General features: G+C 44.5%; 2 protein-coding genes across 2 annotated transcripts in view; both read right to left on the minus strand.

Moving 5' to 3' along the window:
- Positions 1-4,486: 4,486 nt before the first annotated feature.
- LOC144724289 (protein eyes shut homolog) lies at positions 4,487-14,454 on the minus strand. The gene is made up of 4 exons (XM_078603277.1): positions 14,177-14,454; positions 13,441-13,616; positions 10,300-10,461; positions 4,487-6,143 (listed from the first exon to the last, which is right to left on the minus strand). Exons 1-4 carry the CDS (start codon positions 14,452-14,454, stop codon positions 4,933-4,935), a joined length of 1,827 nt encoding a protein of 608 aa, XP_078459403.1. The 3' UTR covers positions 4,487-4,932.
- A 4,100-nt stretch (positions 14,455-18,554) lies between these two features.
- LOC144724294 (protein eyes shut homolog) overlaps positions 18,555-20,021 on the minus strand; it is a 41,882-nt gene continuing 40,415 nt past the window's right edge. The window contains exon 5 of the mRNA XM_078603293.1: positions 18,555-19,188. Coding sequence (XP_078459419.1) covers positions 18,946-19,188 — 243 coding nt within the window. The 3' untranslated portion in view covers positions 18,555-18,945. The remainder of the gene's footprint in view (positions 19,189-20,021) is intronic.

Consider the following 20,021-nt stretch of genomic DNA (forward strand, 5'->3'; position numbering starts at 1 on the left):
GCACGTGCGTGCGCGCAAACTCTCTCGCCGACAGTTGTACCATCGCTCGCTCCACAGTGCCTTGCGCTGCTGCTCTTTGGCAATTGCCTACCGAGGCAGTCCCTGCACCTGGATCTTGGAACGTTAATACTGGTAGGAACCTCCTGGTGACACCAGCCCACAGGGGATTATTGTGTCCGTCCGTCGTGCAGGAAGGGGCTGGGTGGGGAGGATGGGGCTGGGTGGGGAGGGGCTGGGTGGGGAGGGGCTTGGTGGGGAGGGTGGGGAGGGGCTGGGTGGGGAGGGTGGGGCTGGGTGGGGAGGGGCTGGCCACCCCGTGGTGCCCTTATAAAACTCAACGTTTAACCTACTCACGCCGGTTTGTGCCCGCCCTCACAGTCGGGCATATTTGCGGAATACACCACGCCCTGGCCGTTGACCCTGCAGGCCATTGACCGAGCAACCCAACGTTCCTACCAGCTCCCTCCGCAGGAGGAATGTGTTGAGATACACCATGATGAATCTTGGTACATCCACTGCTGGGTGAAGTCCTCCCCAATGCCATCGCCGTGCCCGCGCCGTCCTGCAATGCCATGATCCATGTCAGTGCTGCACCGTGAGCTGATCTCACTGCTCCATCTCCACAGCGGTTGTCCTCTAGGGCACACGTCCCCTCTCAAGCCCAAGTGCTCTCCTTGGCAGTTAATCGGATTGTCTATCCTTGATCATTGCGTCTATCTCCCTGTGTTTGAGTGTATATTCTAGAGTGCATTTCCACATGCCTCTTTGCGCACAGATTTTGCTAATGTTGTTGTTGTTAGTGTCTATGTGGGGAGCGGGAGTGCAACGGTTAGCGCCCCCACGCTATGAACCCGGCGATCCCCGAGTTCGATTCCCTCTCACGGTCAACACCAGTGACGAGCTATTTTTAACCGGTCCTGGGCCTCCCCTAGGTCGACTCAGGCACAAATGAGTATTTCACCTGGTGCGGTGTGATTACATCGCCACTCGGGAGACAAAGGCGGCCGGGCGTTGTACTGGCCACCCACCCCCTCGAACACTGTTCCAGCCCTCATAGGTGCTCGCTAACAGCACTTGCCCCCAGAGTCTGTGAAGGCTATACGGGGGATCTTTGTCTCTGATCCATATATCAATACAATGGATGGTGATGTGATGGATACGTATTGTATGTTCATGTGTTATTAATATTCCCCATAATAACGCTAATGAGTATTTTGACATACATCAATAAGAGATTATGCTCACCGATTTCAAGCGTTTTTCTCTTGGCACATTGGAACCTAAAAATGTATCGCATTGGGCATGATTAAAAGCGTGCATTTAACACGCTCCGAAGAGCAACATATATGGACATTTCCAGCCTCAGACTTCAATTGCCTGAACCCGACACGGAAGTGGCAGTACAACAGCAGCAACGTGGCAATTCAGCTGGCAGCTGGAACGCGTCGGACTGACGACGCTCAAGTGTGAGGCTGGCAATTTGCACTTCTGTTGCACTTGGGTAAACTTGTCAAACATCTTTGCATGATGAGACCGTGAACGTGCAGTAGATATGCGCACCTATGTAATGCGAATAACCGTGCCACGTAATGTGGCCGGGGTAGACCTGTGGCAGCATGTTCGACTCACAGTTGGTAGGTCTTGCACTCACATTCTGGTTCTATGGCAAGACTTGTCCCATCGTGTGGAAGTTCCACAACTGTTTCAGGACATAATCATTGGTTATGACGGTATGACGCTATTTTGTAGCGGTAAGTCAAAACAATTACCAGATTTGTTTAAATTACGTTAATCTGAAATACATGTAAATATGAAGGACACACTTTTTAAATGCCTAAACGTTATTTAGCTCTCGATTTAAAGCTTTCGTGACTGCAGGGATTCATATTCTTGGTTATTTCGGTATAGTCGCGTAGAAGGGAAATAATACAATAATAAAAATAAAACAATAAAATTCTCACGACGTTTCGATTGCAACACAAGCAATCGTCATCAGGTGTGAAAACCACAGCAAGATTTTTTTTCAAATCTTTTTTCAAATTTTCTTGCTGTGGGTTTCATACCTGATGATGATTGCTTGTGTTGAAATCGAAACGTCGTGATAATTTTATTGTTTTCTTTTTATTATTTTATTATTACCCTTCTACGTGACTTTACCGAAAGCACAAATAACATGTTATTTATCTGGTAAATCTTCCGTGATTCTTTTTTACAAAATAAGTTGATGTAGATAGTATGTTACTCTGACTAACGTTATAATGAAATTGCACAGACTCTGGCTTAAGCCATCATCTTGGTCATCAGTCTCTTGAGTGCCACTTCAATGTCTGTCTCAGTACAATGACCCCTCCTCTATCTTGTACACGTGTCTCACCTATCATAGCCTCTTCCTCCTGGCCGCTCTCATTATTGGAGATCAAATGTTGCCAAATTAAGTGCAAAAGCAAACTTGATGTCATGTTTTTATTGTTCAGCGGTTACAAACTGGGCTGAAACCATCAGCTCGCTGTACAACATTCCCTCATTAATCGCGAGGGATACTTTCCGCAGATGTTTGTGAATGCCAAATTTCATATCGGCCCACGAATAACGTACGTGCAACGTCTGTAGATGATTATAAAGCTTCGAAAAGTTATCTCTCTCATCTCTATATTGCATCACGTTCTCTCTCATCACTTTATCACATCGCATTCCCTCTCGTCACCTTCACTTTCTGCCGTCGTGTAGAGTTCCAGATGCGATTCATGGATAGCCAAAATTGCAGATAGCAAGTTCGCAAATAACGAGGGAATAATGCACCTCAGGATCCGTTTCGATCAAAGGCAGGAGCTTGGATTTGAACCCCGGATATCTGAGGGGCCAGCTCAGTGCTCTGACCTCTGACCCACGTGGCTATCTCAAAATTGCACCTTGTTTTATAGGAGGCAACAAAGGAAGAGAAGACTAGAACATTCATGAATGTACTTCTTAACACAACAAAATACAATGAACATTAGCATAATACCATTATAGTTGTATCACATATATATTTTTTTGTAATGCATATCACTGAAAAATTGTGTCATATTCACACATCATCAAAACACATCGGAGACTAGATGTTCCAGAAAAGCACAAACATAATTCGATTTGACTAAATAAACTTCAGATATCATTACATCGGGCAGCGATCATTTTCTAACGAACATTTCATTCCAATTACAGCAGTAAAACAACACAAAATAATTAGAGGCACACCCACAAGACAATGTTGTGTTTAAAAAAAAGAAATTTAGGCTGGAGTAATTCGGGGAAGATGATTCAAGCAATAACCAATTACTGTACCTCTTTTTGGTTTCGTCAACAATAACAAATGTTCTAATTATATTGAAGTGCAATATTGCATGGGGCAGGCTAAAACGAATGAATGCATTCATTGTCTGCATACTAATAATTCCCATTAGAATTTGTGGTCAGTGCCCAACATTTTCACCGTCGAAAGTACGGTACAATAAATACCCAGACTTTAGTAAGTGGGCAACTTCATGCATTTCCACGATTGCATTAAACAGTCGAATATTTTTCCATCTCATTTTGCTCTCTCGTTCATTCTGTCTCATTTGTATTGGGTTATTTTTTACACCATGAGGCTAAAACAGAATGGCATGTCACGTGTTACTTAGATTTGCATACGTACAAAAATAATTGTTTCTTACATACCATTTTGACGCATGAATCTTGAGCACGATAATCGATGCTAATTAAGCAATGGATCGTTACTATTTAATGCTTATCAAGCGTGCAATGGACACTATGTAATTAACATTTTCTATGTTAGATAATACTGAATCGGAGTGCAGCTGTGGAGCAGTGGCAACCACTCTCTGCTATGAATCCTGCATGTCCGAGTTTGAATTCCCGGCCACAGTTCACGTCTGTGGCGAGTGATAACCGAACCGGTCCCGAATCCCCCTCTTTCACCAACATGCATTGACCGGCGTGGCGAAGTGTGGTTCAAAACCCCTATGACTGACATTGTGCGGGAAGAATTATTGTTTTTTGCATTCTGAATCTTGAATTCATTTAAATTGTGAAGCTTGCATTTTCTTTTTCGTATAAATACTGAATTATCTGAACGTTATGCGAAGCTTCTGCTTCATGCTGCACGTACGAATTCGTATAAGGTTCCATTGATCAGATGTCCTACACGTGAATGCTTTTTCACGGTTTATTGCACGCAATTAGTCTGCGGAGGTGGAACAACAGAGAGTATCATATAGATGAATAAATACGAATTACAAACATTAAATAAGTTGAATTTCGATTTAAAGCTTTCGTGACTGCAGGTATTCATCTTCTTGGTTCTTTCGGTAAAGTCACGTAGAAGGGAAGTAATAAAATAATAAAAATAAAACATTATAAAATAATTCTCACGACGTTTCGGCCACAAAATGACGCTGTCGCCTCGACAGACCTGGTCTTCACCTGAGGACGGCTGCTTGTGTTGTGGCCGAAACGTCGTGAGAATTATTTTATTATGTTTTCTTTTTATTATTTTATTACTTCCCTTCTACGTGACTTTACCGAAAGAACCAAGAAGATTAAATAAGTTGGGTCCACAAAAATGAATGTGTGTGTGTGTAGAGGCAAACAAAACTCTTTAAGAGACAGCACAACGAGGCTGGGGTGAGCAGAAGGGGCAGTCAGCTTCATCACTCTACTTCCACTGAACTCAAGAAGACATAAAAAAAGTTATTCTGACATTTGTCCTGTAACCGACAATTGAAGACGCATGAAAGGAGGCTGCCCTTTGTGATATTTAGGCAAATCGGCCCCAGCTGTCACCAATGTTTTCTTACATCAGCTCAAAATGCCAAGCTTTCCTGCCCGGAGGCTTCTCCCTCTTGCACTTTTTTTAAACATATAACGAACGCTGCATATGATACCAAGAGTTTAAAGTTCATCTGCTCCGTGGACATTATATCCTTCGGCAAATAAGGCGAAGTCGATGGCCTCCTCGTCTGGATGTAGACGGACGTCTCTCATTTTCCCATAAAGCCGCTGAGAATACAGGTCAAATGTCACTCGGCTGACATCTCTGCCCAGCTCAAATCCCCCTAAAAAACAAACGGCATCATAGTTCAGAGCCTTGTAGCGCCTGTGGGGGTCAAGATCCTCAGCAACGACCAAATCTCCATCTAAATACACCCACATCAAAGTTTGGTTCCTTCGCACAATAACAGAATGCCACTCGTTTTTACACAAATGCGTCACTGTTACGACTACCGGTGCAGATGTGCCTTCACCGAGGTTGACGGCCACTTTGAGGTGGCTTCCTTCGAGTCCCACGGCCAGGTAGTCATTATATCCGTCTTTGGCCAAGCCCAGCCATAGGAGAAGGCCGTCTTTGGACTCTGTGGTGAAATTGAATGAGATTTCATTGATGAGAAGATTCCTTCGGTCATATCTCACGTCCGTGTGCTTGATGTACCCGTCGCCCGAAAACCCGGCTGTCTGAAACGTGATTTTATTTTCACAGTGCTGTCCCTGGAATTGTAGGCGGCATGCGCAAACATACCCCAAGAGATTGAGATTTTCTGTATTCGCCGGCATGCAGGCTGCTCCATTTTTGCAGGGTCGATGCACACACGCCACTGGAGTCTCGCAGGCAGCTCCGGTAAAATGTTCGCCGCACACACACTCAAAGTCGACGCCGACTCTTGGCCGGCACCGGCCGTTGTTTTTGCAAACCTCATGGCCGCACGCCGTCCCGTCGCAGTCCGCAACGTTGGCCCCTCCCTTGGCACCGTTTGCAGTCAAGGTGAGCCGCCGCCCGTTCACGACCACCTCCCGCACGCAGCCGTCAAACGCGGAGGGCCCGTACTCGGTGGCAGAGGATGAGACGGCGCTTAAGGGGGAAACGCCACCCACGAAGAAACTGGTTTTGGCATCGAGTGCCCTCATGCCCAGCCGCTCCCGAGTTGTCACGTTCTTACCGTGGAGTGAAAGGTAACCCGAGTTACCAACTCTCCCGGCCTCCAGCGTGTACCACGTGTCCATTCCCGGGTCCGTTGGGCACGTGGAGGCGAGGCAGATAGTGCTGTCGCCCAGGTTGAACCGCAGCTGGACAAAGCCGCCCGAGAGTGAGATGCTCAGGAAATCGCCTGCGTTTTTTGTGTGACAATGCAAATGGCCAAGAGAATTGACATGCATTACATTTATTTATTTCAGTCATTGTTACACCATTTTCATCATGAATGGAATAATCAACATGTATTTATCCAAAAAAGCATTGCTGAATCTCGAGGCTCTCTTTTGGATGATTGCTCAGTTTCTTTTTGAAAATCATCCTATGAGATGAATACATTTATATTTTGTTTATAATGCTGCAAAAAAAACTATTCACAGTATTTTTTCATAATTTGTATTATTATTACTATTTTACCAGGCAAGGCCCACTTAGCTAAATAGCTATTTTTCAGACGCGACCATATTATGGAATGCAACTTATCTCAAAGCCACAATGGCATTAACAATAATAACCAAAATCGTTTCACAAAATGCATAGGTACTGTACAGGAGGTGCGGCAGTGACGCAGTTGTTCGTGCACCGTGCGATGAATCTGGAGAACTGAGTTTGATTTGCAATGACGGCCATAATATCAATGCAAGTGATATCTAAGCCAATTCTGGTCCCAAATTTCGCAAACCCACAGTGACCAGTGTGGTGGATACTGCATTGGCGGTGGTGCACTGGCACAAATATCCAAAAATTCAAAACATTAATCAATAACACTGCCTTAAATAGAAAATGTTTTATATAATCGTGAACATTTCGTGCAATTAACATTCTTAACAGCACATACATCTTATTCTAAATCAATGTCACATCATACTCCACGTAATGAACGAGACTGCCCAAGACGTGAATGCAAGGCTATGTAGACAAACACAGAGGCAAAGCACCTTACTTCCTGTCTATGGAATATCCACTTGAAGCTCTGCCACTATAAATAGAGAGCTCCCCAATGAACTACAGGTGCTTCATTTCACCCTTTGCATTAAAGGGCAGTGTTGCGGATAGACGGAGGCATGGAGGCCGGTAAGTGAAGCCGAAGCCTTTCGCGGTCGCATTTCGACGAGGACCCAGTGTTATTTGAAGCTCGAGTCGTCGGCTAAGCAAAGCACTTTTCTCGAAGTTCAATTGGCAACACATTTCGTCTGGATTGGAATTTGGTGATATCTGCCGTGAACCCTAGACAGGGAAGGTACTTTACCTCCAGAGCAAATACGGCTTTGATTTTTACACCCGAGCGCTTTCAGGATGAGTGTGCTCTGTGAAGATGAGCGCACATTTATAATTGGTTTGAAGTTTAAGGTATTAAAATAAGTGCTTGCTGCCAAAAATGTAACTGACATAGTAGCTGACAATGCCAGACATTGGCCTTAGAGGCGTGGGTGTGATCAAGGTGGTTGCCTAGGGTGCAAAACTGTACAGAGGTGCCGGGAAATATAGAGAGACAGACAGAGTGAAGAGACAGGCAGAGAGAAGAGAAAGGCGCAGAGCTGCATCGAGAGACACCGAGAAATGGAAAAAGGAGAAACATTGGCAGAGAACAACACGGTGAGACAGAAATAGGAAACCATCATCCTCTCCCTACCTGATGAAAACCTCTCTCATCATCAACACAACTTGTTCTTCCAGGGAACCACATATGTTAAGGCTGGCCCTACCTCACAAATATTAGGTTTAAAATATGACTTACATGTAAACATAAAATATTACAAAATAAACATAATATTTCAGGATGGTTTGACTGCAAGCTCCAGTCAAGTGTGTGTGCATGTTCAATCAGCCAAAATTCCCAATACGGTTTTTGGATTTCTTAAAATATTAAAATGTGAAAATATCAGCAGCGTGTTTAAAATAAAGTCACCTGCTGCATATAGCACCAGCCCCGTTGGAGAAAAGGGGGAATAAATGTTTTGTAACAGAGCAGAGACTAATTATATGAAAACAATTATGTCGTGTCGCTGTACAAGCACGTAATATAATCAGCAAAAATATATGAACATTTAAAAAGAGAATTAGGTAAAGATTAACATTTGTTTCATAACTTTAGAATGGAATTAATCCAAAACTACTGTCACTCAGGGGACTCTGCAATTGCAACAATGTTATCTCATTGAGCCTTAATGTGAGCTTCATGCAACAGACCCTTGGCGTATGCAATGATTCGTCAAATCACTTGGCACGTGGGTCATATATAGAACCAATCACAAGTGAATACTCTCAGCATGACAGTGTTCAGCTGGAGCAGCTATTTTTCCCACTTTACATAGAGGACATGCCTATTTTTTTAACCAGGTTACAATTATTGTATATCCCATCTATGCCACTTAGAAAGAGGGAATCCCTCCCTTGTCTAGATCTCTCTACAACTTTCTCACGATGGGGAATTAGACTCAATGATGCATTACATGATTACTTCCAGTGTGTTTCCAATTGATGAATTTACCTATCGCCTGAACAGTTACCGGTTTTCCAATTATCTTTAATGTGCAAATAAGTGTCATTAATTTGAATTATAAAGTTATCAAGAAATTGATAAGACAGATAAAAAATTGTATACGCCCTTCCAAACAACTCGTCATCCTCCCAAACAACATTAAAATGTAAATGATCGTGATATTTTGCTGAAAAAATGTATTTAGGATACAGTGATGAACGTTAATGTCAAAATAAGCAATGTACAACACATTATATTCAGTTATAACCAGGGACGGGATTGCAATGATACATACATCACACGATTTAATGCCAGTGAATTGTCGTAATTACCATTTTCAAAAACAATTCAATTTTGTTAAATGTTAAGTTTCATGACTTACATGAATGACTTTCAAAACGTGAAGTTTTTTATCCGACCTATTGCATCATCAATTGTGCCTGAATTGACTATAATTATTAATAACAAGAGATGAAATAATACATGTTTAGGGCATTTACATTTCTCCAAATGAGAATCTCTTTAATATATGCATGTTGAACCTCTTTTGCACCGTACATAGCCAATTCTGCTAATTGGATCGTGAGCTCAGCATGTCCAATATGATGGGACATGTCTTTTCATTTGTAAATTAAGTCGCATTTTTATGATTAAATGATCTACATTGACCTGTCAACCCATATGTTAAAATTGATGGACAAATCTGCGCGCAAATGGATGGTTGATTGAGCGGTTGGCAACAGCCTGTTTATGTGTATGATAACAAGCGTGTTTGTTTTTACTCTACGATCGAACCCATCTCAAACGTTGGCCATGAATGTGAAAATGCGGTGAAAACATCCGTTTTAAATGAAGCAATGTGCCAATGTATTCTACCACATTTTGACAAACCACAGCAAATATGTGTAAAATGTATCGATAACATTTAGTTAGGGCGTACATTATGCTTTACTGGTTTCAAGAGTTTTTAGCAAGATTTCTCTTTAAGAAGTGTTCAGTAAACATTCGTGTCCCAGCAGGTGACATTACCTATAGTGGCCTGAAATGCCCTTCATCTGTGTTGGGTTTATATTGCCTAACAAATGTTATCTACCATTATGACATTTTTATGTAACTCTTGTAATGTATCTCTGTAATAAAACGTCACCCAACAATGTCAGAAGGACGCGGTGTAATGATACTTCACATCCAGAGCTGTGTATTGTTTCTACATCATTAGCATATCCTGCACGTGCACGTAACGCGAAATGTTATCTTCGTCGCCTGGTACGGAGGAGGGCGTGGGTTCGATTCCCGACCATGACGACGCCCCCTTGGTGGTTGTGTGGATTTTTCTCCAGTTTTGCCGTCCACATTTAAAAACATACGTTTGGATGATTTGGCTGCTCCGATAAATTCCCACATGTTATGATGAAAAAGCCACTTCGATGAGCTATCATGCATAGCCAGGTTGCCTCTGAAAAAGAGCCAATAGCTCACTTGATTTTATCCGGTGAATAGTTTATTTTAGTTATAACAAGGAGGTGGAGCGAGAAATAGAGTGGTGGCACAGTGGTTAGCGCATTGTAGCATGAACACAGCGATCTGAGTTTAAAGGCTGTGAAGACATCACATTTGTATAAAACAAATGCCTAGTTCACTCGTCAAAGTAAAAAAAAAAGACATACAACGTAAATCTGATTACATTTTGTTCACTTTAAATATTATTTTTAAAAAATGATTTTCAGCCCTCTCGTAAAATATGGTCCAACAACCGCCCTGTCCAATACACCGTGGAGTGTGCGGCGTATCAATATTCAAACAGTGGTACCTGAGCGTGCAGCAAGGTGCTGAGCTGTGTAAAACAGGATCCCTTCTCCGGAACGTGGCATGAACTGGATACGGATGTGGGTGTGATGCCGCACGTTGAACGGCTCAAATGCCATCCACGATGATTGGTTTGTGCTGAACGAAGGGTCACTGATTTGCAGAGCTGTAAAATGCACACACCAACACGGTAGAGAGAGAGAGAGACGTGAGACCAGTACGCTCATGAAGGCTGAAGAGACACAGAGACCGGGCATGTGAAATTAATTAACGATCGTAGAAAAAAATTATAGTTGCAATCTTCAAGCACACGCAGACAAAATCATGTACAAAAAATGACTGCCAACTTGCAGGAGAATGGAATGTTCTCTGATAATTTAGAATTGGAAATTATATAACAACGTGCATTAAAGAATAATTGTATTTTTTATTTCTAGATTTGAAGCTTTCGTGACTGCAAGGATTCATATTCTTAGGTTTTTTCGATAAAGTCACGTCGGTAAAATATCAAAATTAATAAAAATAAAATAAAATAAAGATCACGACGTTTCGGAGGCAACACAAGTCTCCGTCATCAGGTGGGACCGTCACAGCCAGATTAGCTGCATCAAGTGAGGCAATGATTCAAGATGTAATCCCTTAAAAGCGAGTTGAGGGGGGAGGAGAGGGGGGGGGAGCTCATCAGAGTGTGGTAGCCAATGAATGGAACGTATCGGGAGGGAGGGGGCGGGGCCAAAAGGGTGGGCGACGGCGTGGAAGCGATTGTGCGCAAGCAACAAACTGCTGCACACGCCAACGCATTGGACAGAGAGGGGGAGGGGAGGCCTGATACACATGATAGAAAAGAACGAAAATGCCCAAGTTTATACCAATGCTGGCTGAACAATGAAGAGATTACTGTTAAACACTGGGGATGTTAACACTCGGTAAAGTAAAGTAAAATAGTGCCTGTCAGATAAGATGGTCCAAAAAAGTGTAATTAAGTCTTTTTTGCGTGGTTAATAACATCTTTACAATGATTACTAAGTTTGTACCCATCATCACGGTTGAAATTATGTCTGTGTTTGTATATTTGTATGGCTTCGTGTACAAACCTTTGATGGTAGCCAGGAGGTTTGCAGAGCACCTTGGTCTCGGAAAAGACAATTTCATGAGAGCCCACAGAGTTGTAGCAATGATCGGCAACGGCCGAAGAATCAGTTCTGCCGTGTTTCAGATCTGACATGTGCTCGCGGACACGATCAGCAACATGACGTTTCGTTTCTCCAATGTAGCAATCACCACAAATGCAACTCAATTTGTAGACTCCAGGATACTGTAAGTCAGGAACGACATCCTTCACAGATGGAATCAGATCATGGATTTTATGCACTGTACTGAATCGGACTTGGATCTTATGTTTGTTTAGAATTTTGGAGATCTTTTTGGTCACGCCTGCTATGTATGGTAACGTGATAGTTTTGGTCGGAGTTTCATGTGGATGTTTCTGTGTGGTGGGAGAGACAGCTTGGCAAATAGTACGGTCAGAGTATCCGTTCATCCTGAGGGCCCGATGTACATGTCTTAATTCACCGGTCAGGTGGTGTTGGTCAGAAATGCCATGGGCTCTGTGGTATAGCGTTTTGATGAGAGAATTCTTTTGAGATGGGTGGTGGTGGGAATCCGGTTTCAAGTAGGAATCTGTGTGGGTGGCTTTCCTGTAGACAGAATGTCCCAAGGATGTCCCAAGGCCTGACGGATCCTTGGGACATTCCTTGGGACATTCTGTCTACAGGAAAGCCACCCATAATTTCAACCATGATGATGGGTACAAACTTAGTAATCATTGGAAAGATGTTATTAACCACGCAAAAAAGACTTAATTACACTTTTTTGGACCATCTTATCTGACAGGCACTATTTTACTTTACTTTACCGAGTGTTAACATCCCCAGTGTTTAACAGTAATCTCTTCATTGTTCAGCCAGCATTGGTATAAACATGGGCATTTTCGTTCTTTTCTATCATGTGTATCAGGCCTCCCCTCCCCCTCTCTGTCCAATGCGTTGGCGTGTGCAGCAGTTTGTTGCTTGCGCACAATCGCTTCCACGCCGTCGCCCACCCTTTTGGCCCCGCCCCCCTCCCTCCCGATACGTTCCATTCATTGGCTACCACACTCTGATGAGCTCCCCCCCCCCCTCTCCTCCCCCCTCAACTCGCTTTTAAGGGCTTACATCTTGAATCATTGCCTCACTTGATGCAGCTAATCTGGCTGTGACGGTCCCACCTGGTGACGGAGACTTGTGTTGTCTCCGAAACGTCGTGATCTTTATTTTATTTTATTTTTATTAATTTTGATGTTTTACCTACGTGACTTTACCGAAAAAACCTAAGAATATGTATTTTTTATTATATAGGATTGAGTCACTGTTGGGAATGATTGACTGCTGGGAATGATTCACTGCTGGGAATGAGTCACTGGTTGGTAATGAGTCACTGGGGGAATGATTCACTGCTTGGAATGAGTAATTGCTGGGAAAAAGTCACTATTGAGAATGATTCACTGCAGGAAATTATTTACTGCTGGGATTGAGGCACTACTGGAAATAAGTTACTGCTTTTAATGAGACACTTCTGGAAATGAATCATTGCTGGGAATGATTTATTGCTGAGAATGAATAATTGATGGCAAAAATAATTGGTTAGAATCAGATATTGCTGGGAATTAATTTCGACTGAGAATGAATTACTACTGGGAATTATTGACTGCTGGGAATGATTAATTTCTGGGAATGAGTTACCATTGAAAATGAATGATTGCTGGGAATGATTTATTGCCGAGAATGAATAATTGATGGCAAATATTCACTGGTAGGAATGAGTTACTGCTGGGAATTCATCATTTCTGGGAGTGGATTACTGTCGGGAATGAATGACTGATGCGAATGATTCATTTCTGGAAACGAGTTACCATTGTGAATTAATAATTGTTGGGAATGAATGACTGCTGACAAGGAATCACTGATAGTAATGAATCACTGCTGGGAATTGATCACTGCTGGTAACGAGTCACCGCCGGGAATGAAGTGTCATTGCAAGGAAAGAATCACTCCTGAGAATTAATCACGTCCCGAATAAGGGGGGGGGGGGTGGAGATGAGTCCTACCCTGGTCGCAGTGGGCGCCTGCTTGGCCAAGAGCGCAGCGGCATGTGTAAGCGTGCGGGTGCAGAGGAACGCAGGTGGCCCCAGCAGCGCAGCGGTGGGCAGGCCGGTGGTCGGCCCCACACGGGCACGCACGCTCCGCACATTCGCTGCCTCGCCAGCCACGCGCGCAGCGACAGCTGGCGATGGCGAGAGGGGGTTTTGGAGTAACTGATCAAACAATAAACACGGGCTTCTAATCCAGCAGCGTGGAGGCGAGAGTTGGTGGAATCGTACAAATGACAAAATGTTGCACAACGCCATACCCGTGGGCATCGAGGTGCCATGCACTGGCTTGCCAGTGGAATGCAGTACGGCAAAGTGTGGACTGGTATAATCTGTCCATTCTGTATGGGATAGAGTGTTGTCCCCTCGCATTCATGAGTTTTCTCTGGGTGCACCGGTTTTCTCTCACGTGTATCGTAAACATTCACTAATGGGCAATGGAAATTCAAAATTACAATGACAGGGGCCAGTCTGCCCGTAGGAAGTATACTGTTGACTTCTCGCAGAGTGGTACCTATTCCATCCACCATGAATGAACGAATGACTAAGTCATCAATCTCCGACTGGGATTTTAACTCGTAACCTTCCGGCTGCAAATCAAACTCTGCAACAACAACAACAACAACGACGGCGTAACGAGGATGTTAACAACCGACCGACGAGCGAACGGGCGCGGGAGAAAAGGCGTACTGACTAGACGGAGGCGCCCAGCGGCACGCACGTGCCTCCGTTGTGGCAGTTGAGGAGCGCGCAGGAGTCGGAGAGGCACTGGCCCACACTGCGGCCCGCCACGGGGCGTGAGAGGCGGACGCTAGGAGCGTCCCCCAGGCCCGCGCGCACCCAGATGCCCAGCACACAGCCTGCGCGCGCCCTCACATGCCGGAGAACCGCCGACGGGTGAAGCGAAAGCTCGCGTGGCAACGGCGATAGTCTTGTCCGCCAAAGGAGAAGCGGCGAGTGCAGCATGGGCATTACAGGAATGCACGCAAACGCGCCTGGAAAATAACCGGAGTTGGCCAATCGCCTGATGAAGCTGCTTTGTAATTACCGGCGAAACGTCGGACTCAAGTTGTAAATGTTGTGAGCTTAAATTTCGATTTAAAGCTTTCGTGACTGCAGGGATTCATCTTCTTGGTTATCTGAGGGCGGCTGCTTGTGTTATGGCCGAAACGTCGTGAGAATTTTTATTTTATTATGTTTTATTTTATTTATTTTATTATTTCCCTTCTACGTGACTTTACCGAAAGAACCAAGAAGTTGTGAGCTTACACTTCCAATACACCGATGTGCTGACGGAGTAACTAATTGGTACGTTTTGTTTGCGTGATAAACCATACTAATTGGCTATGTCGGGTGGTGGCGGGATTAATGACAACTTTGATATTTACGCGATCTAACCCAAAAAATATATTTTGGGAACTTTAATACAAAAACTGAACAGATACATTTTTATAATAAGTGACCGGTCGGACTCGTGGTTAGGATGTTTGCATCTGAGCCAGTTTGCAAGGTTCCAATGTTAGATCATTATAACGCCTTTGTCCTCAGAGTGATTGAGTGATGGGTGATGCTCATCTCTGTTAATAGTCCCAAGTCATAGCTATAAATTCAACATTCCTTTGGCAAGGAGACGTTCATCCAAGGAACTAACACTGTGGAATTCCCGCAAAGTTTGACTCAATTTTATGAACCCCAGAGAGATGAAGGTGGATGAGTCGACCCCCAACTGGGATTTGAACCAGTAACTTTCTTGCGGTGGGACGGGTGCTCTGACACAGCCACATGCAGCAGCAAGATCTCGATTCCTAAAGCCGACGGGTAATTTCTATAGGGAATGGACCACTGTGTGCTGTCTGCTACAGGGCTGACATTTGTAGTAGACAAAATGGGTCGATTGGTGCTGCTGGATAACACGCCTGACTGCCTCTCTCCAACTACAGCTGGGGCACATTGAGATGCCCGTTTGAAAACACATTACGACAGTCTGCATATTATTAACTCCTGGAATGTATTAAAAGATTCATTGCGCCCAGGTGAGTCCATCGCCTGACATCCCCGACCACCAAACCTCTTCTCCCGAGACGATATAATGCTCTCTCTACAGCTCAATATATCCATGGCGAGTCCAGTCAGCTGAAATGTCGAGATCTTTGAAATTCCTGCTGTTGTTTTTTTAATTCACCTATCATGCACGCGTTTACTGTGCTGAAGTAGCAACTTGGTAGATGACAATTAATACGTTATGTAATTATTTACACGTGTATTAATACTAAGATGGTTACTGATGGGTGATGCTATTGTTGCTGCTACTGCTGCTGAAGATGATCAAGTAACGGTATTAAGGGCGTTCAATCCAAATGTCCACCAATTCACCAGCACTCACATAGCGAAGTCTAGCAAACCATCACAACATTTCTGGCGATGCCATTCTGCAACGGCAGACAGCCCAATGCCTCGTGCACGCTTGGAATAACACGAGGAGACAAGAAGAAACACCGGTGGATTAGTGAACAAACAAGAATCCAACACATCAGGCGGACGTAAAAGGAGTGAGATTGCATTCGGCAGGACTAGTTGCCGCAAGGAATAACGGCTGAAGGAAAACATGTGGGGCAGAGGCAGGCAATGAAGAGATGAAGTCGTGAATTATTGCTCATGTTGTTTCTGGGTAAGGATTGTGCCATTGGGAAGCCTTTACTCGACAACGGACTGACGATGAGTGATGATTACGATTGTGGTTTTTTTCATGAGCAATCACTCGTGACACGGTTGCATGCACGCAGACGGAATTTCCAGATGGGATTCATGATGCCAATGTGATTTGGAATTAGCGATCCGGGTTGGTCAGCACCTCTCAGGCTTTGAATTAAGGGCACCAATTCCTGGCCTCAAACCAAATGGAAACAGTGTTGGAGTTTACGATGGAAATTTAATTCACATGGCCATGGTAATAACGGTCTGAATTCCTAGCAGATAGGCCACTGGGAATACACCGCTGGGAATAACATGACAAAGCAGTCTGGTAACTAGTTGTGAAGTCACGTCACGGATTTGCCCACTCATTAAGTGGCAAATGCAGGTGAAAATCACCTGGGTGCAGTAAATTGTCTGTGCTCTGACATCGTGGTAATGTGGATATGTTTTTTTATGGATTCCTGACTCCGATCAGAATATTGTGGGGATTCAAAATACTATTGGGCTGGCATTGTTCGTGCTACTCGATATGGAAGGCAAAGTCTAAATTGTATTGATTCAAGCGGCCATGGAAATGAACACATGATGACTGTGGCTAGACACTGCTTGTTGAGACACTGGCAAGGCAATGGTGAAAATGGCATCATACCTGTAACAAAACTCTTTGGTTCTTTCGGTAAAGTCACGTAGGTATAAAAAAAATATAATAGATCACGACGTTTCGATCGCAACACAAGCGTATATAACCTTGTTGTAACAGCTCTCTCGCTGGTTCAGCAGTTTCACTGCTGGATTCTTTTTTTCCGCCTGACGACCACCGCTATTGTGTTGTGATCGAAACGTCGTGATCTATTATTTTTTTTTCTACTCTACGTGACTTTACCGAAAGAGCCAAAGACCGCTCTGCTGTCTTTAGAAATTGCATTATGACGGCGACAACTTTTGAACCTCAGCAACGCAACTCCGATTAGCGTGGTTGGCTGTGTGAAAATGAATTTCAACAGACATAACAAATGAAGAACGCCCGCCGTTCGCCGCTAAGTGGACGGTGGCGTCAGAACGGCGCGCCTGTGCCAGGCCAGGTGCACCTTTAGGCCACGTGAAGTGTCGAAGGCTCACGGGGTTACGGGACAGACCCAGCAGGTGCCATGGGTTGGCTGACTGAGGTGGCTGGCAGATGCACCCACAGCTGTTAACCCCCCCGCCCCCTCCTCTGCCAACTAGCCGCCCGGCGTTCCGCTCGTTGTTGTGAGCGTCGCTCCTCTGCCCTCCGTTGTTGCTGGAGAGTGACTGCCTCCAACTGCCCAGGAGCAACGTCCATCACAAGAGTATGGATTCCTGCGGTCACGGAAGCTTCAAATCAAGATTGAACCGATAACAATGATAATGTTGCTCATGTTAATGACAGCTACTATATCATAGCTTTTTATTTGCTAGCTAATAGTGGTGACTAACTATAATCACGGCAAATGGTGATTATTCAATTATATGAGCACAATTTCAATGTGTATTTCAACAAATAATTAATAATCAATTTTACAATTAACTCGACCATTTAATTTGCATGTGAATTTAAGCACTTTAATTTATCTGCAGGTCAGATTCTATATACCCAATCAGGGTGTGCAGTTAACCAAAACTCTTCATGCCTATGCACTGCATGAAAAGAGATGACAAAAATACCCCTTATTAAAAAAATCTTGACACTCATCAAGGCTTTCCTGGATAACTAATGCAGATTAATTATCTGTGCAGTTATTACGTTTCCTACGCTTATTAAAAAAGATACTGCAGTGTGCAGCTGTGCGCATTGGTCCCTGTATTATTATTATTATCAAACAAGGGGGACACATGATAAGTAACAACTGTAGCATCTCGGCGCATTGTTGCATCCATCAATGACAATCCGTGATGGCAACTCCATCACTTATGTAAACACTACTTATGTAAACACTACTTATGTAAACACTACATGCATTACCTATCACCGTCGTCGTGTCTATAATGGTGTTAAATAGCCGAGGTGTTTGGTCTCTATACGGTTGATTGATTTATGTCTTTAAATGATATGCACGCGTTCTTAAAGACACAAATATAACTCTTAACTTGACGATCCGTACGGTATGTAGGATGTGTCTCAAGCTCTATAACCAAGTGTGAAGCTTCAATGCTGAGTAACAGGACTTTAGATTTAGTCATTTGCGAAGTGTGTACATTCAAGTGGCATTACAGTGAAGCGGTATTGTGGTGTATTTCAGGCAGGGTAAGTCGTAAGCTTGAATTAACCGAACAATGCACAACACTCAAGTTTAGCTAGCTTCATCAGGCAACAGCCAGATTTGTGGAGTAGGCGTAGATGTGGTGCCAACGCTTCTGCGCTCTTGCGCAATGTGGGGTGGGGGGGATTACCGAGTCAACTTACATTATGCATGTGCATTATGCGAGCCCTTTGATCGTGTGCTTCCTGTCTTTTATGTGTATTAAAATAGCCCTACCAACGGGACTCCCTATTGAAGTATGCTGCCCTTTATAGGCATGCATTTAAATAATGTATTACTTGATTATTCGCTTCTACGCAGCAAGGGCGCAGAAGTGTGGTCACCACATCTACGCCTCTATATAAGGAACGAAACAGGTGGACTTCTCCACAAGTCGCCTGAAGCTAGTTATAATTATTGGCGAAACGTCGTACTCAGATTGTAAATGTTGTGGCTTGGCTCTCCAACACACCGGTTAGTGCTGTACTAGTGACGAATTGGCACGTTCTGTTTACGTGACAACCCTAACTAGTTGGCTGTGTCGGGTGGTGGCGGGTTTTAACGACATTCTCACTTCATTAAACAGAGCGTTCTCATCCAATACGTTACCCTGAAAACTTTGCGGGAAGCGAGCCCCATCTGGCAGAAGCGCGGGCGTGAATTCGTTCAGTCCACCGACGTACAGTTGGCTGAAGACGTTGAGGCCGGATAATTGTCCGGGAGAGGCTCCGGAGACGTTCCGCTGCCCGTCCACCTGGAGAGGGGTCGGCAGGCGGCGGGGGGAGGGGGGGTCCGGGGGGATTGCATTGTGACCATCTCGTCAGAGCGCACGTGCACTGACCGATCTGCGGTATTTCGAAATTGCATTATGACGGCGACAACTTTGAACCTCAGCAAAACACGCGACTCCGAGTAGCGCGGTTGGCTGTGCGCTTTGCGAAAATGAAGTTCAACAGACGTAACAAATGAAGAACTCCCGCCGTTCACCACTTAGTGGACGGTGGCGTCACAACGGCGCGCCTGTGCCAGGCCAGGTGCACATTTAGGCCACGTGAAGTGTCGAAGGCTCACCGACACGGGGTTACGGGACAGACCCAGCAGGTGCCATGAGTTGGCTGACTGAGATGACTGGCAGATGCACCCGGCTGCCAACTTTCCGCCCGGCGTTCCGCTCGTTGTTGTGAGCGTCGCTCCTCTGCCCTCCGTTGTTGCTGGAGGGTGACTGCCTCCAACTGCCCAGGAGCAACGTATTTAACAAGCCTCCTCCATAGTTGAACACACATACGTACACACTGCAATGCGACGAACGCAAGCGTTGCGTGCTTTTGTAAAAAGACGGCTTGCAAACATTGGCAGCCCTGAGCCAGCAGCGGAAATTCCACAATCCTGCAGCGTAATTGCCAGTTAGCGACAGCGTACGACTAAGGTTGACGTCCCACGGTCTGGTTCTCATGAATTAATGTTGGGCCGAGTCACCTACCAACTGAGATTTAAACTCACGACCTTGCGATCGTAAGTTGAGTGCTCTTACCATAGCGCCACCCAGCTGGTTATAAGCAGTTCACACATTATAGAGTGTATTCTCTG

Source organism: Lampetra planeri, chromosome 2, assembly GCF_965212315.1.
Source record: "Lampetra planeri chromosome 2, kcLamPlan1.2.h2, whole genome shotgun sequence".
NCBI classification, from domain to species: domain Eukaryota; kingdom Metazoa; phylum Chordata; class Hyperoartia; order Petromyzontiformes; family Petromyzontidae; genus Lampetra; species Lampetra planeri.

Excerpts from the sequence above, each read along its gene's own strand:
- LOC144724289 (XM_078603277.1), bottom strand. The coding sequence starts at position 14,454 with ATGCCCATGCTGCACTCGCCGCTTCTCCTTTGGCGGACAAGACTATCG. Across the intron at positions 13,617-14,176 it reads CCGCTGGGCGCCTCCGTCTA|CTGTCGCTGCGCGCGTGGCT; the intron begins GTCAGTACGCCT and ends CGCCATCGCCAG. Across the intron at positions 10,462-13,440 it reads AGGCGCCCACTGCGACCAGG|CTCTGCAAATCAGTGACCCT; the intron begins GTAGGACTCATC and ends TGCATTTTACAG.